Below are 18,464 nucleotides of genomic sequence, written 5' to 3'. Positions count from 1 at the left end.
TCCAAACTCTCATCATGAGAGACTCCAAAACCCAATATATGAATAGATCGAATCCGACAAATGGTAGATTAATTCTATATTATAGAGAGAATATATTTTATTTGTAACTAAAAACGAAAAAAAGCCAAAATAAAGACTTTAGGGGCTTACCATCACACATAAGCTTGATTGTAGCCCTAAAAATATAATACGTTGAAGAGGGCTTTTTTAGTTTTAAATGAAGTACGTCTATTGACAGATTAACTTTGTTCATCTATGATACTTTCATAGTTTTTAATACTTGCACCTAAACTAAGTTTTGTGTAGTTCATCTTTCTATGGTATTTTACATATTTTGATTATTACATGCAAAAAAACAAAGTCATATGATATCTTTTTTTATTCATCTCATCGCATAATTTCATAATATATATCAAATTACTATCATTTTTTTGTTGTGTATAACTTTAGATATAAACAATTCCATTTCAAAAATATTTTTTCAACATTTGTCGTCTTCATATTTTTTTCATTTATTTTCTTTTAAAATTTTTTAATGTTTATATTGTTCAGTTTTGGTCCATCTAATTTATATTAAATAAAATAATAAATCCACATAGTCTTCATTTTTCCTCCATCTAATTTATTATTAAATAAAATAATAAATTCACCGTTTAAAAGACTATCTTTCTTGATTCTTTTGAACATTTGTGGAAACTTCTTTAGAAAATAGAGGTAGTATTTTCTTATTTGCACACTTTATTTTTTGTCCCAATGAATTTAGACTCTTTTCCTTTTTTGCAATGGTTCCACTCTCTTTATTTTAGTATTAGCCATAAATTTATACTATATCTCCATCTTAACCGTTCACTTCTATCTTTTACTTATTTTTTTATTTTTTCTCCAACTTCAATACCCTTTTCAACCAAATTTTACTCAAATTACAACTAGTGCAGAATAATAAGAATATAGCAAGAGAGTTTTGAATAAAACAATTTTTGAATTAAGTATATTGTAAGTAGGCATTAAGGATGATCTAAATAGACACTAAGGATACAGTAAGTGGACATTAAAGTTTAATGGGCTGCGCCGGAAAAGACGTCTCTCAAAGAGACGATCTGTCGGGAGACCGATTGTTACTTTAATCATCAACATCTTTTCGATTCTTCCAAACGTTCATTTATTTCCTCCTATCAAACCCAGCATTGAAGAGAACCTTCATTGAAACTTGTACTAGGTTGTCTTCAATGCAAGAAGAAATTTATCTTGTAGCAGTTTGTACTTTAGCAAGAACATATTTACATCTAGAGGTTTCCCTTGCAGTTGAACTCCTACTTGAAGAAGATCGGGAATAGGTGATTCTGTTAATGTCATGAAAAAGAAATGAGAGAAATTGATTTAAAAAAAAATTGAAAGATAAACTTTGAAGAACTTTTGTAGCCATGGAGAAAAAGGAGTGTTTAAGGAGGAAGAAGAAAGAAGAGGATAACAGTCAAAATTACCTACTGCAACTGGTCATGGAAAACCAAACAACATTTTAGGTTAAATGAAACAATAGATGAGATTATTCATAGTTGATCGATTGTTGAGATTGTTATAGGAAAATCGTGAATAAGTTGGATTATTCTAAATAAATTTTCTTTAAAATTATATGAAATAAAGTTAGTGCGTGGAAAAAATACTGGGACCACAAACATTATAAAATAATAAAATAAAGTTAGAGAGGAACATATAGTGACCATAAGTATCATAAACAATGTTAAAATAAAGTTAGTAGAAATATATGTGGAGACCATAAAAATTAAAAATATTAAAAATTTGATTACTAGTACATGTTATGTTTAACATTGTAAAATAAATAAAAATATTATTTAAGTAAAATAACAAATAAAACTATCTAAAATAAAATAAAATAAAAAAAAGCACATCAAATAGATAGAGTATAATAATAATAATAATAATAATAATAATAATAATAATAATAATAATAATAATAATAATAATAATAATAATGTGAAATAGCAAAACTAAATTCATTTTAACACGAATGTTCATGAGTTGTATAAAACTTTATTGATTGAAATCTATGTCACTCATTAAGTGGTATATGCCTTGCAATAAAATTATTATTGGATTACACAATGAAGTAATTTTGAAATGTTACTTGTTTCGTTCCAAATAACATTATATTTTTATTCACTAAATCAAAATATTTTAATTCTAGATATATAACGTTATTATCTTCATCAGACGGATCATTAATTTTTTATTTTTTTTAAAACTTTTCCGTTTATTTTTTTGTTAAAATTTATTTTATTTAACTTATTAGGTAATGATGAACCTGACACAAAAGCTGCACATGTGAAGTACTTCTAAATGAGGGGGTTATACGTAAATTATGGTTCTTTGTGAAAATGGTAAATTATTCATTGTGGTCTAATTTTATTGGGGAGAATTTTTGTGTTTTATTTTATCTTTTTCTTGATCATTTATTTTATTATTATGTTTGTTGTTTTTTAATGTTGATTTGAAAATCATGATTATTTATTGGGATTTTCTTTATATCAATAATTAGATATAGATATCCGTTCTTTGCACTGAGATTGAAAAATATGCTTGATTTAATTACATACTTGTATAAAAAATTTGTAAGATTATTTATTTTTTATATATGAAGGTTATTGGGTAATGTTTTAAACATTATAATTTTTCTTATAATATTTTTATGATTATTATTGATCATGAGCTGAATTATTTCTTTAATTTATATTCACATATTTATGTTATATTTTAATCTCATTTGTATTTTTCTTTTATTTTTCAATTAAATATATTGTTTTTATTATTCTTACTAACTTTTTCTTTATATTTGTCCCATTTAAATTTAGAGCTAACCATATGAATAAATGTGTTTTTTTTTTGTAGTATTTATATCTTTTTTCTATAAAGAAGAAAGTAAATTAATAAAAGGATATACATCATAAGATGTTGAATCCAAGCATTGAATAAAACCATTATTTTATAATGGAAAGATATTATGTGAAAGAACATTAGAAATTTCCTAATTATTTTATTAGATATTGAATTTGTAATACTTTCAGTGTCTTAGATCATTATGCAGTTGAGTTTATTTAGTGTCATTGGCTTATTGTTATATTAAAGTTATTTTAAAGCCTGAAAAATCTTTTATGTAAAGATTTTGATGTTATTGTAATAATAACTATTTTTATTGTTGATTCAAAGAATTAAAGATATCTTTTGTAAATATTATGAGTTATTAAATGATAAAAAATTATATTTAATTATTAAATAATTTATAGAAATAAGATATTTATTTTGTGTTTTTTAAAAATTGGCAGATATTTTTTTATAGAAAACAGTTACATTGCTCTAATAAGAAATGAATAATTAATTAAGACTTGTATAGACATATTTACCCACTTTTACCATGGAAATGATAAAGGTGTGGTTTTCATATTTACTATATTAAGAAATGAATTATAAAACTCAAATCTTTATTTTCTACCATATTAACTTGAAGAATGGGCGAGAAAATTGTTTCCTACAGTCTGACATGTGCCAAGATATTAATTAGATTTGTCTTTCTCAGCATTTGTCTTTCACACAGTCTAATCATTAATTAGATTCTTATTATCTTTAATTATGTATACGAACTTTTAAATACTTGTTTGGAACATTGGAAATATTGCAGTATTTATTCATATGATTAGTTTTTAATCTATAGTTAAAACATCATAAAGCGATATCTTGTTTAATTCGTCTCAAAACAAACATTATTAATATCAAATCTTTTATAAATTAATATTATATATAATTAGAGAAATTAAGAATTAAATTACTACATTAAACTATGTGAAAGACAAACATTATAAGTATTTTGAAACAAAAGGAACTACATTATTGATATATACTTACCCAATAATTCACATAAAACAAATATATTAACAAAAAAAACAAAGAGAAAAGCTTTTCAAAAAGTTTAATGATTCGTCTGATGAAGAAAATAGTTAGAGAAATTTCACGTGGTTACCTTAATTTTTTACTTTTTGATGTGGTAGACAAATCTTTTTGTAAATTCGCATGGTGATCCGAGCTTTCAATGTTTCCATTTGGTTCACAAAATGCTTAATTTTTTATTAAATTAAGTACTCATTTTGACCATATGATTAGATTTTTAATCTATAGTAAAAACATCATAAAGTGATATCTTGTTTAATTCGTCTCAAACAAGCATTATTAATATCAAAATTTTTATAAATTAATATTATATATAATTAGAGATATTAAGAATTAAATTACTATTATGTGAAAGACAAACATTATAAGTATTTTGAAATAAAAGGAATAACATTATTGATATAACTTACCCTACTGCACATGTAAGGCTTTTATGTCAGATTCATCAGTACCCAATAATTCACATAAAACAAATATATTAACAAAAAAATAAAGAGAAAAGCTTTTCAAAAAATTTAATGATTCATCTGATGAAGAAAATAGTTAGAGAAATTTCACGTGGTTACCTTAATTTTTTACTTTTTGATGTGGTAGACAAATCTTTTTGCCAATTCGCATGGTTATCCGAGCTTTCAATGTTTTCATTTGGTTGACAAAATGCTTAATTTTTTATTAAATTAAGTACTCATTTCGACCATATGATTAGTTTTTTATCTATAGTTAAAACATCATAAAGTGATATCTTGTTATACTTGGAGATGAGTATGTGATGGGTCTTGGTTAGAGATTTATCGAGATGTAAGGTTTATGCTTGAGCTTTGCATCGGGTTTGGCTTGAGACTGATTTTGTTTCACTATGATTTGATGGGATAGTTGTTGACTATGTGTTCTCGTCAAGGTGGAAATTTTTGGGATTTTGTGACTCGAACCGATTCTAAGGTCGGTTTACAATGAATTAAGGGTCTAATGTTGACTGTGGAACATGACTCTTTCCAGAAAGTTAAAAAGGTGAATTCGTGGATCACAAGTTATTTCGCAGGACGAGAAGTCACAGATTGCGAGTTTTCACGAGTCGCAAAAGCATGAAACTGTGTATTCTGATATGGGAATTAGTCCATTCGCGGGTCGCGACTTAGGTAATTGTTCGTGAGTTCACGAGGGGGGCAGGTTGTCGCGTGTCACAAGTTTGTGTGCTAGGCAGTTTTTTCGTTTGTCGTGCGCCGCAAGTTTCGTCGTAGTTGTTTTTGGACGAATACTTTGTTTTTCTTAACTTATTTTCTTTTAATTAACTATATAAACCTCTCTTGTAATTAGGGTTAGGAGATGGAACACAAAGTGAGGAAAAACTAACAGAGAAAAAGCTTAGATAGCCATTGTTAGGGCTTCTCATGTTCATCTTATAATATCCCAGTTTATAGTGAAAATTCTATTCTCGATGTCGGTAAGTATAGCTATCACATTGATAGTGAACCGCATTATTAATTTCTCGTTGCAATTTTCTTTATGGTTTGTTAGAATCTTTATTGTTTTCTTTATTGCTTTCGATCTTTGTCTCTGTTGTCGTACAACAATTGGCATGAAGAGCTTAGGTTTAATCCTATGAAGAGTTTTTTTTTAGAAAACAATAGTAGGAAATTTTACAATAAGAATTGAGAAATTTAATGGGAAGAATAGCTTTGGGCTATGGCATATTAAGATGAAGACGTTATTAAAGCAACTGCAGATTTAGAATTTGTTGATCCCAAAGAGTGTGCCGTCTATATTGGTATCTCGAGAAGGATTGACTAATGAACAGTTTGTACTTATGGAAGAGAAGGCTCATTCTACCATCTTGCTAAGTCTTGATGATCACATCATCACGGAGGTAGTTGATAAAAAATGGCCGCAGAATTATAGTTAAAAATGGATTCAATATACAAGGAACATTCTGTCAATCAAAAGGTTTTCAAGAAAAGCCTATATGTGTTATCGAGAAGTCTGATACGTTGGCTGTAAGGAGTCTTATTTTGGTTACTATAAGTGTTGTAGGTTATGCATTGAAGCTTGTGGGTTTGGCAAAATTGATAGTCGTTTTTGTAGAGTCAGTTAAACCTCCAACTTATAAGCACGTTGTAGAGTATAGTGAGCGGATGCATTGGCTTACTATGACTTAATGTATGATCAAAGTGTGGGAACTATTTTATAGACTGGTAATTTTACTTAGCTCATTTACATCACCTTACTTTGAGGCTAAGTCGGTCTACATATCTAGAGTTACATTTTGGTTTTTAAAGTATGTTGTTATATGTACTTGTTTTGCACATGCCATCAATGTCATATTCAGGTTTGTGACTCGATTTAGGTGGGGACATTTGTAGGTAGACACTTGTTCCCTCGAAAATTTTCTTGGATCAACTGTGACTGTGTTTATAGTCAAGAGTTGGAAGTCCCTTAACTAGATCTTTACTTACCAACTCATGCATGGTATGAGTATTGATGTGACCAAGACGTCTATGCCATAGTTTTGGATCATCTGTCATAGCCTTCAAGCACTTGAAATTTTGAGCTGCAATTTCGTTAGTATTCAAGGCATAAACATTATCATGTCTAAGGGCGGTAATAAATGTATCTGGTGTTAGGGTTTTTAACAACACATTTTTCTTTATCAAAGATTACTTGATTACCTTTATCACATAGTTGAGACACACTTAGCAAGTTAAATTTTAGACATTCAACTAAATAAACATTATCAATAATTTTAGACGGATTCTTACCAACTTTGCCAACACCTAAAATTTTGCATTTACCCTTATCTCCTAAAGTGATCGAGCCATTGCATTTTTCTTTAATTTCAGAAAATAAAGAAACTTTACCACTCATATGTCTCAAGCATCCACTATCTAAGATCCACTTTTGCTTTACCTACAAAACAAAAAAATAACCTTTCTCAACTTCACTTGGATATCCAAGTGACAAATTTGGGACCATATTCGGGGTAGACCATGTTAGGTGGTCTTGTCCCTTTGGGAAACCATATTTGCTTTATCACTTCACGTAATTCTAGAGGAAAGGAATTCTTGATAATATAATTGTCCTTACGTCTGTACGGACATGCAAACTTAATATGTCCTTTGCAACAAAAGGTGCAAGTAGGTGTACGTTTATGTTTGTATGCACTCTTCACAAATGTGGTTTTACTCCTATAGTTATGTGTAACATTGTTATAACCTATACCACATTTATCATTGAGTCCCTTTTGGCGTGTAAGCATTTTGGTGAATTTAGATTCGGATTCATTTAACTTGGTTAATGCTTGTAAATTTTTCTCAGACTCATGTCTCAGAGTCTTGAGCTTGGACTCAAGATCATTGTTTTCATTCTTAAGATCAATGAGTTGTTTAGTCTGGTTGAGATTCTGTTCTTTCAAGATATTGACAGTCTTTTCAAATTTTACTGTTTCAGCCTTATAAGTTCTTCACAGCCTTCAGCGTAGTGACGTATTCTATTTTCTAAGATATCTTTCTCATCTTTTAAGATCTTTTCAATTTGAAACATATCAAGGAGAGCTTTAACTAATTCATCTTTAGAACAGGACTTAAGAAAGAGTCGTACCTCTTTATGGTTTTGATCTATATCATCATCATTATCATCATTAGCCATAAAACATACATGAGCTTGACCATCTTCACTTTCAGGTTCGGATGATCCTTTGGAATCACTCCATGTAGCAATCATTGCTTGTTTCTTCTTATTTTTTTTGTAGGATTCCCTTTTCTTCTTAGGGCACTCCTTCACGAGATGTTCTGTAGATCCGCACTCAAAGCAAGAAAGTTTGTTAGTTTTAAAATTTGAATTAGAGTTAGAGGATTTACCTTTATTTCTAGATTTAAATTTCTTAAATCCTTTGCGCATCTTCATGATTCCTTCTAGACCTTTTGTGATCAATGCGAATGGATCTTCCTCATCATCACTTTCTTCATCATCGCTTGATGATTCATGATGTTTCTTTGCCTTTAGAGAAAGATTTTACATGGAAGGTATTACATCATTTTCTCCATCATCATGTAGGATAAGTTCATGAGTTGTAAGTTTTCCAAAGAGATCGTCAAGTGATAGAACTCTCAAGTCTTAAGCTTCTTCAATGGCGGTGACTTTTGGACCCCATTTGGATCTTGGAAGACACCTCAACACCTTCTAGACTTTAGTTTTCATAGGTACCTTAGGTCCTTTAGTTATGATGTCCCAAAGTTCCATATCTTGATCAATCACAAACATTTTCATCAAAGTTTTCCAATGTGAGAAATTTGATTGGCAAAACAAAGGTGGTCTAGAGCATGAACGTCCTTGAGCAAACAACCCTTTTCATATCGATCCATCACAAGATATTACTCTTTTTATGTGAAACTCAGCTCTGATACCAATTGAAAGTTGATAGAAGGTCGAATACTCTCTAGAGGGGAAGTGAACAGAGAGTATGGGCGTTTAAAATTTTTGTCTGGAAGCGTATCTCAAGAGATTGAGGAGTCTTTCAAAGCTGTTCTCTGGGATAGTTTTGAGTCAATTCGAAAAACAATAACTTATGTGCGGAAAATAAACTTAAAGAATAACACATGATATGTTAACGAAGTTCGGTTCTAAACAACCTACTCCCCACCTATGGGTTCTCTTTCAACCCGTAGGATTTCAACGCCTTTTATTAATCTGACTTTAATACAAACAAGAAGATCTCACTATCTTCTCACACCACGTTCTTCCCCTTGAAGAACCGTATTACAGGTCCATTTAATAAAAGCAAATCCCAATCTCTCAATAGAGATTACAAGTTGAACACTTTGAAAAGTATTCTAAGTTAGGCATATTAAACTATGAAAATAATCTAATCTTTTTAACACTTAAGCCTATTACAAATTGTAAGAGCTAGATGAATAAAGAATTACAACTCTTTTAATACTTAGAGAATTTCTACATCTTAAGTCAAGAGAAATATTGTAGGAAGAGGTGCATAGAGGTGTATCCTTAATTCTGAAATGAAGCCTTGTATTTATAGATGTTTCGCCTCAACATCTCCTTGAAAAGCAAGAAAGCTTCATCTGTTCATTTGTAGATCTGAATATTTTGTGCAAGTCTTCAAGACCTTGAGCTTTATTTCAAAGTGTGTACTAACAGCTTATATAAAATTGTCATTATGTGCTGTATTTTGTTTTTAATAACCAATGTTGTGCTGCCACGTTAGTACTCATACAAGATATTAAAAAACTCAACAAAAATCAGATTAATCAACGTGTAAACACTAATTCAAGTTAATTCCTATATTTAGCATTAATTCAAATAGTCATTTCCTACTTTTAGTATCATTTTAAATTACCATCTTATTTATAGGAAACTCTTTAATTAGCTTAACAACTAATTAAAATTCAAATATAACCGTGTACTATAATCAACTAGTTGATAATGGTCACATAATTGCTTATATCTTCTCTTTACCGGTCCAACTCTAAGCCACTTCACTATGTCTCTAATAGGATCTAATAAATCACTTAGTTGTCTAATACCTGCTTGGCAAGATAAGTTAACTATATAAGCACAATGTACGTGTAATAATCTACCACCAAGGATAAAACTAAAAGCAAGTTCGTTATACAAAAGTTCGATGCATTTAATGTTGGCGGTTGCATTATCGGTAGAACAACAAAATATCTTATCTAACAAGTTCCACTCTTTACTAACCGAAGGTGTTGTTGATACTGACGGCGTTGAAGTGACCTTTCTTTTGGAGCTAGAACTTCCTAATAATTTTGCCACTTTAGTAACTTTTTAAAAGGCTTTTTTCAAAAAAGAAGACATGATAATATTTAAATAATAATGGAATTAAAAAATAATTAATTAATTAAAAGATTAATTATGTAATTAAGAAATAATTAAAAGACTAATTATTTAATTAGAGAATAATTGCGTAATTAAGTAATTAAGTAGAGAGAGTAGGAGAAGAGATGAATTGTGAATGAAAATGATTGAAAGTGTGGAGTATTTATACAAAAAATTCCCAACGGCTAGTTTTTGACCGGTTCCAAAGAACAGCTGGGCTGGGTGAACCGTTAGGGTTGGTGAACCGGTCCTGTCTGGTTCTCGGTTCCGGGGCAATTCATTGGAACCGGTGGGCCGGGTGAACCGGTCCGGTCCGGTTCCCGGTTCCAGGTAACCCGCTCCGTGGCCATCATTACCCGAACCTAATAGTGACCGAACCAAGTCATATCCGACCCGTATCATGCTCGAAACCAAACTCAACCCGGCTATAACCAACTTAACCCGAACCAATTTTTAATCGAACTGTTATAAACCTGAACCAATTTCTACCATAGAAGTATGATCAACTCATATTTAATCATCTTATTAGTTAATCTAATAAAACGATAGATATTTTCATAAATTAAATTTTAAAAATACATGGTTTTATATATTTAGAGTAAATAATCAATGATTAATGTCTAATAAACTATTTTTAATCAAATTGGATGAAAAATGATAAAACTTTAATTTTAATTTATAGTCAAACAAGTAAAAATAACAAAGTAATAATTACTAATTGATTTGCATTTTAACTATTTCCCTTAAGTAAAGAGAATATTGTCATGAATTATAAAATGACTAGCAACTTAATGTGATATTGACTCGATCGATAGTAATTAGTAACTCATAGCCGAATTCTACTTGAAAAAAATACCCACATCCGATCTGTACCCGATAAAACCAAACCAATTATTAACAGATAACACCTGAGACCGATTAACACTCGACTCAAACTTCAACCGACACCGAACTGATGCAAACCCGATAGCTCGAATAGCTGATCTTCAACTGAATCGTGACTAATCGACCCGACCCGAATGTGACCCGTCGTAACACGCATCTGATTAATAACCGATCTGAAATTCAATCGAACTGAATGAGACCCGTCCAAAACCGACCCGATCACCCGAATGAACACCTCTACACATACGATTGATTTGGTTCAATAGGAAAACACAGTGATTTCCTTAGAGTATTTCTACCTTACCCAACTAAAAATTTAATGTGTTTTGAAAATAACTGGAAATCTGATTGAAAATTAATCTATCATATTTTAGAAATTTGATCTGTAATTTAAAAATAACACCATATAAAAATATCAAAAATATAAAATGGGTTAAAGTCGATCAAAACTCAAATCAGACCGTTACCATATTTTAGTTTCACATTATCATTTTCAAGTTCCATGTTATTATTTTTAGTTTTGAATATTATTTTAGTTATTACCAACAACTATATTGTAGTCTACTAAAAAAAACTACTATATTGTAGTCAAACTTTATATTTGAGTCAATATTCATTGTTGTAAACTTAAAATAGGTATATTGGTATTTTTTTATACGAAAATATTTTCATTCAAAAATAAAAAAGTAGTATATATTTTTATAATAAAAAACGATAGAATATCTTTTTTTGACATAAATCCGGGAAAACTTGATTCAAAACGAACCTGACGAAAAGTCACATGGACCGCAATCCATCTTACCAACCGTTTTGATAGTTCTTGATGGTACAATATTGCAAACTAAGACATATGAAAAAAATTAATCTTCGTTATGTTATTGAAAATAAGTAACGCGTATAAACGTATATGCATGTTTATAGTGTTATTTGCTTAAGTAAGAAAAATAATGACATAAACTTTTATGTATATAAAATGTTCATTCTCGTTTGGTGTCCTATATGTTACATAACATTCTGCTTATCTCTACGAACACTATATTACACTGTAAAGCAATAAGAAAATAGTTTTTTTTATTCCTTACTAATATACACAGTGATTCGGCCAATACTTGTCGACCAGCAATAGAGAAATACTGATTGATATTGTTTCATCCCTGACGGAATATGAGGCATTTCTAATTAGTACTCTTAATACTAAGTTCTTAAAATTTGTTTTTTGACAAATAAATACTTCATATTAATAGAATAATGAACATTTATATTAATATAACAAAAAATGAAATCAGTAGTTACTAAAATAAATTCACATGTAAAGAGTGAAGGGCCCCTTTTTACATTATTTGTATAGGGCCTCAACTTTCTTTGAGATGACCTTGATCTTGATCTCCGTTATTGATCATTGCTTGACTTTTTAACCAAATTTTCTCTTATTTATTGTTACCAATAGATGTTTAACCTCGAATTTAAGCAAAAAACAATTATTTTGAGAATTAAAATTTTTATAAGCTAAGTATTTTATAAAAAAACTCGTTTATTTCAAATTTCTATTTATGGCCATCTCACATGTATCTCCAAAAAAAAAAAGCCATCATGTTGATGATGATCACTTACAAATTATTCTACATACAGTGCAGCAAGGTAGCAACATACAACTTCGAACTAATTAATTAATAGATAATTAAAAACTTAATTAATTACTGATTAAAATACACACTTGATTACTGTATGTAGAATAATTCATTAATTTGTAAGTGATCACTTACCATTCAACATACATGTCCTAATTGATTACTGAGAAGAAAATGCACACTTGTAGTAAGACATTCTGGTAAAGATGGCGCAACAAGAAGAATAAAGCAATTATTTTAATGGCACATCATACTCGTTAGCAGGTTTTAAGAGACCTGCTTACAACTTCGAACAATCCAACCTATAGTTCCCCGTTTCCACACTGAAATTTTGCAATATACTCCCTCCGTCCTATTAAATTTGAATCATTTTTTATTTTAGTCCGTCCCACTTAATTTCCGTCATTTCTATTTTTGGACAATGACCCACCACTTTCTTTTAATCTCATCTATATATTTTAACTCTCTTTTAATTTCATTTACAAAATTATTTTCTCTCTTCATTTATTACCACTTTTTAAAAAACTTACCCATTTCCTCTCCCATGCAATTTAAAGAGTACAGATGAGTAAGCATTAACAAGTTTGAGAGTGAAGCCAGTGAAGGAATTGATAGTGTAAAACATGTTTACTTGAATTTCAGCTCACTAATTGAAGTATACATTTGTTCATTAGTAGGACTAAAGATGGTACATAAAAGAAGTGGAAGAACTTGCGGTATAACGTAATGGACTAAGTTCTAAGATCTTACGATGATATACAGCTTTATTTTTGAGTCAGAAGTCGCTCAAAGTTCCAAACCTACAAAACAACTCCAGTGACAAAACGGTGGCTTTGCACAGCTGCAGCAACTGGTCGCTTCCTGTAATCAGGATTCAACATCGCCTGCAATTTAAGAAACATTAGGAGAAGAGAAAGATACATGAAAATTCAAGTGCAACTCAACATAACAAGTGACCTGTAAGAAACTCGACAATTTGATTCAATAAAGCAACTTCAAGGGTAAAGCATCATTAATATCAAGGATGAAACGTTCGAAACATTTTAGATGTTGGTTAGAACACTAACATTTATGTATTCTTAATTGCATACAAGGTATGAGGGCCACCATTCTCATATGTAAACTCAGAAGCACAGCATCTGTTCAAACTTCAAACCACGACATATTAAAAAAAGGGCATCTCGGTGCACAAAGCATTTCTGTAGAGTGAGGTCCGAGGGTTCAAGGAAGGGTCCAACCACAGAGTTGTAGTGGAAGTACACCCGTGGTCTTTCAGTCACACAAAAACACCTAAACCAGTGCACCAAGGTTTCCCTTCAAATCACGGTATACTCATGGTGTAGATAACAACAGTTACTGAGAACTATATGTCAATAAATTCAGCGTTCAATCAGCAATCAAGACTAAAAACAAGTGGCACATAGCCTTATTGTTTGTGATAAAAGTTGCTTATAGTCAACAAGGTGAATTTATTGAACGCTAAACTTCCATTACCATTCCCACCATTTTGTACCAATTACCAAACGAGCTGTTAGTTATACTGGTAATGAATCTCCTTTTTGGTAATCTATACACATTAACTTGGAAGTAAAATATACTTGGAATAAATGCAAAGTAGTTGAGAAAATTAGTTGAATGAAGCAAATACAAAAACGTTAAATGCATTAAGTTGAAACGACCATCAGTGAGGTATAGTATAACAGAAAATGCTAGAAAAATGAAGGTAACGGAAAGTGATTCGTGAACCTGGAGTAGCTCCCATCCAGCACCATCACCAAGATCTAAGAACTTGACCGCCTCTATCAAGCGATCATCAGCCAAACAGTATCTGAAAGCATATGAAACTAATTTACTAACTAATTAATCAAATCAAGGCGTACTTTGTTGAGCTTTGGTAATAATCAAGCACTGGTAACAAATTACTAAAACATACTCTCTGACTGCTTGAAGATCGAGCTGAAAAGTGTTCTCCAAAAGCCTCTGCAAGTTGCGTGTATTTCAATTTATTCAATTTCAATGTTAATGGCACAGGCTAGTAGCTCATGTAACTAGAGTGTAGCACAACTCACTTGTAATGATAGACTATCCATGATGCCAGATTCACAAAATGGAACGAAAGCTAAGTATGCGAATAGAAGACCTGCTTCATATCTGCGTAGAGTTCAAAAAGTAAACATCAACCGAGTAGCTATGCATGCTAAAACTCATTCAAAGATGTTAATGCAGTTGCATTACGAGGTCGAACTGTGCATGTGTATCTTCCTGTACTTACATGTCATCTGCAATCCCAAAGTTTCTTTTCTCAATAGGATTATATGCACCAGCTGAAATAGCTCGTCTCCAAAGTCCTTCCGACAATGCTCCTGGGCCTTTCTCTAATGATGAATAACTAGAAAAATAATAAGCACACACCCAAAAGATTAAGGACACACCATGCTATTGTTACTTATGATGAAAATTTATTTAGAGAAAGAGAGATCATATGTTGGAACTAATTATAAACGAAACTGGTAACCAACCTTATATCGACTGAAAATGAAAGATCTCGAAGTCTTGCCGTCTGGTAAGCAGCTTCCCTATCGTATATTGTACTGTCATAAAGGAACAGAATCTAAGTAAATACGCAAAGAAAAAAAAAAAAAAAAAAAAAAAAAAAAAAAAACCATTGACTTAATGTCTGCTGTACTCAGCAAATGTATAAAGATTATTATCAGAGAGCATACTTGAGAACAACGGAAGCTGGTCCAAGACTCTGATGTAATCTTTCATGGTCATGCATGTAGACTAGGCCATTAGATATTCCCTGAAGCATCTTAACGACGAAAAAGCGTCTCTGTTTAAATATTTGCCTTTGTTCAAAAGGATTCCAAAATGATTGTGATTCAAGAGCCTTATTTTTTGTCAGCTTTTCGCTGGCGATCTTTGCATAGTCTGCTGTACTGTATTTTCCATCATAGCGAAAAGCAAGCCACTACAAGAGACACATACAATCTTGAGTTGTAGCAACCGAAAAATAAGCAAAAGAAAATGAATTCCATGCCACATACCTGCTCACCAGTTTTTGTCTCAAATCCACCTAACAATATCAGGAGATTCTCACATACTTCTTCGGATCTACTCTGAGTGCAGTGGTATAGAACTATCAGTTCACAGCATGGGAGGGAATAGAGTGCTCTTGAAAGAATGCATGTAGATACACTAACTCACTGAATCAGTAAATATGTGCGGAAACCACAAGTATGAATAAATCTGTATTGTACGTTAAATTCATTCTTGATAGAATAGATATAAATATGTAAACATTTAATCTCTTTGTAAATTGAATTAATTAGCCTTAGGTTAATACCTTTGTTGTATAAATACTTCGATTAATTGGGAATACAAGTCAAGCACATCAAGGAACCAACTCAACTAAAAGCTTAAGTTAATGGTTGAGCCTCAGGATATATTATATATCCTAACACGCCCCATCATACTAGAGCCTTTAGGTTAGATTTGTGGATGCAGCACAGACCCTCCTCATACATGGCGCTTAATATTCCACTTTAAATGCTGGGTTGTTGAGATTCAAACCAGTGACCTCTTGTCATGTTGGCTTCTGATACTATATCAATTTATAAAGAGATTAAATATTTACTGAAATAATTTGCCAAGATCGATACAATGCTAAGAACTTTGATGAACGATACTAATAACAATGAACTAAACAATGTTTGATAATGTAAAACTTGCAAAGAGACACAAAGATTTAAGGAGGTTCACCCAATGATGGCTACGTCCTCCGTCGTGTGTAGTTTCTTGTTTATATTATATCAAAGAAGTAAAAATACTCTTACATATGAAGTATAACAACTGAATAAGAGATAAAATCAAAAGGCTATGTGTTTGGCTTAGGGGTTGTGTTTTATGTGTCTTGATATGTGAAAATGAGCTCTCTATTTATAAGAGAGATCATACTAAGTAACATTAAGTACATTAAAGCTATGAATAAATGATAATGAAATAGCCCCAAATACTTGAAGAGTCAAAAACAGCATCCTAGGAGTATCAGAGACTTCGCTCGACAAAACAGGGGCTCGCTCGATCGAGCGGTTTGGTCGAGTGGGCTACAGGAAGTTTCTGATTACATTCTGTCTGCTCGCTCGACCCATCCTAGAGCTCGCTCAGTCGAGCGAGCTAGTCGAGCGGCACTTCAGAGGGCTTCTGACAGTATTGCTCGACTTGCATAGTAGAGCATCTTAAATTAAACCTTTGCACTTCTTCATTAAGTCCCATAACTCCTATGAATAACTCACACTTCATTACCTCATTAATCCGTACTTTTAATCACCATCATAAATCACAATCATCAACACTCAACTTAATACACCCACATTAACACACTCATGGGATTCCATCCCAAGAGTCACACATAAATAGCACACATCAATTGTGCACTCAAGTCACACCATTCATGATACCATTCATAACATTTACATATCTATATCGATTCTATCAATTCCTTGATACCTGGAGAAAAGCGTGAGTGCTTAACTCATTGGCAGCCATCATGTCTGCCTCCACACCACCTGCCCTTTGTCCAGGATATACCTGAAGAAAAGTTCAAACTGATGATCATACAATAATACTTGAAAATTCACGATGAAGCTCTATTACAATAGAAGCATAGATATCTTTAACAAACAAAAAAATTTCCTCACAAATTTATTTAAATGTCATTATTATTAATTTATTATGGTTATGTACTCACTCTCATGACCAGACTTGTACACGATACTAGGTTGATGACTATGACTATGTACTCGCTCTATCTCTGAATTTGTAACATTACATCTAAAAGACCTTCACTTCGATCTGCATAATGTAACAGTCAAAGGAATAGGAGAGTGGAATTTAGAGCCTACTAAATGGAAAGGTCAAGGCCTCGAGGGGAAAAGAAAGTGAAATAACCTTAAACAAGACAGGAGTGCCTCTCAAATGACCTTGAGTAATTCTTCCTTCATATAGCCTGCAAAGAACTGCCATACACAATATCACTCCCTCAAACTACAGACTCAACTATTAATCAAATGTAGATATCAGCAGTTAATTAGGGCCATTAAGAAAATTCCTTACACCAAAATTGTGAAAATTGAGTAAAAAACATACCTGATTTCAACTCCTCCTTCACCAATATCTTGAGTTTTCAATTTCCCCATATCCTCTGATAAATACCCATAATCTACACCACTTTGAAACCCTGAATAGCTACAATAAAATCCCAAAAACCAAAAAATTTAATTAAAATTCAGTTACAGAAGTAGATCATCATCAAAACGGGTATACTCCACTCATTGTAGCTTTGATAAGGGTCTGGGGAGGGATAGAAAACAACATAAAATTCCGTTTATCAAAGTAGATAAAAAGATTGCATAACGAAACCCTAAAGATCTAGAACAAGCCATAGGCAGACAAGACAATAAAAACAAAGATGGGTATATATTGAAGAAAATAAAAAGAAGGAGATGGGTAATTAGAGAAACCTGGTAACATTGAAAAATCCATAGCTGCCAAGAAAAGGACCAACTTGGAAATCATCTGGATTTGTAACTAAATATAAACTCGCTTTCCATTTGAATTTTTTTCCGGAATTTAAAAACCCTAATTTAAACCCCTGCGAGATTGATTTCAGTGATCCACGTTGATACCCAATTCTGATTTTCCTGAAAGATAATACACAAACAGAGGGTTCTGCTACTGCTGCCATCAACATTCTTCTTCGACTATAGTTTTCCTACTTGGTAGATATTTAACACCATTAATAATAATCCCTCTTTCTCGTATTCTCTCTTAGCATTTGATAAGGTTTGTATGGCTACGTTTTAATCTCAAAAGTGAAGTACTACTCTACAAAAATATCAGAAAGTGTCACATATATTAAAAAAAATAAAGTGGGTTGAAAATGTTGGATACTATACTAATATGGTTAGGCTTCTAAGAGAATATTGATGGATGGGCATTTAACTCGATATGTGTGTTATTTATTGGTTACCCAGTATAAGCATGTTAAACAAAATGACAAAAAAAGATAGCTTATCATTGATGGCGATGCTAGTAAGTGATGCAGTTAGAAAAAATGCTGGAAAACATAAGAACAGGTGGAGTTGATAC

At 31.5% G+C, this 18,464-nt stretch overlaps 1 protein-coding gene across 3 annotated transcripts; it reads right to left on the bottom strand.

Annotated features, from left to right (window-relative positions):
- Positions 1–12,922: 12,922 nt before the first annotated feature.
- On the bottom strand, positions 12,923–18,293 carry LOC130819321 (uncharacterized). 3 transcript variants are annotated; one of them, XM_057685313.1, is made up of 13 exons: positions 17,837–17,877; positions 17,463–17,561; positions 17,265–17,332; positions 17,065–17,168; positions 16,824–16,904; positions 15,362–15,433; positions 15,038–15,285; positions 14,834–14,905; positions 14,587–14,703; positions 14,384–14,465; positions 14,248–14,294; positions 14,061–14,142; positions 12,923–13,198 (listed from the first exon to the last, which is right to left on the bottom strand). In XM_057685313.1, the coding sequence occupies exons 4-13, from the start codon at positions 17,068–17,070 to the stop codon at positions 13,115–13,117; spliced, it is 891 nt and encodes a 296-aa protein (XP_057541296.1). In that variant the 5' UTR covers positions 17,071–17,168; positions 17,265–17,332; positions 17,463–17,561; positions 17,837–17,877; the 3' UTR covers positions 12,923–13,114. The 3 variants fall into 3 exon arrangements, 2 of the variants coding, with proteins under 2 accessions (XP_057541296.1, XP_057541295.1); XR_009044377.1 differs by lacking the exon at positions 17,065–17,168 and adding an exon at positions 13,382–13,453 and having other exon boundaries at positions 13,060–13,198; positions 17,265–17,322; positions 17,837–18,293; XM_057685312.1 differs by lacking the exon at positions 17,065–17,168 and having other exon boundaries at positions 17,265–17,322; positions 17,837–18,290.
- Between the last annotated feature and the right edge of the window lie 171 nt (positions 18,294–18,464).

The sequence above is a fragment of the Amaranthus tricolor genome, chromosome 1 (genome assembly GCF_026212465.1).
Source record: "Amaranthus tricolor cultivar Red isolate AtriRed21 chromosome 1, ASM2621246v1, whole genome shotgun sequence".
Classification (NCBI taxonomy): domain Eukaryota; kingdom Viridiplantae; phylum Streptophyta; class Magnoliopsida; order Caryophyllales; family Amaranthaceae; genus Amaranthus; species Amaranthus tricolor.
This window is presented reverse-complemented; position numbering and strand designations above follow the sequence as displayed.

Coding starts and splice junctions, on each gene's coding strand:
- LOC130819321 (XM_057685312.1), bottom strand. CDS start 18,066: ATGTTGATGGCAGCAGTAGCAGAACCCTCTGTTTGTGTATTATCTTTC. Junction 14,704..14,833: donor TCATTTTCAGTCGATATAAG/GTTGGTTACCAG, acceptor TTATTTTTCTAG/TTATTCATCATTAGAGAAAG. Junction 14,295..14,383: donor TGGATAGTCTATCATTACAA/GTGAGTTGTGCT, acceptor CGCAACTTGCAG/AGGCTTTTGGAGAACACTTT.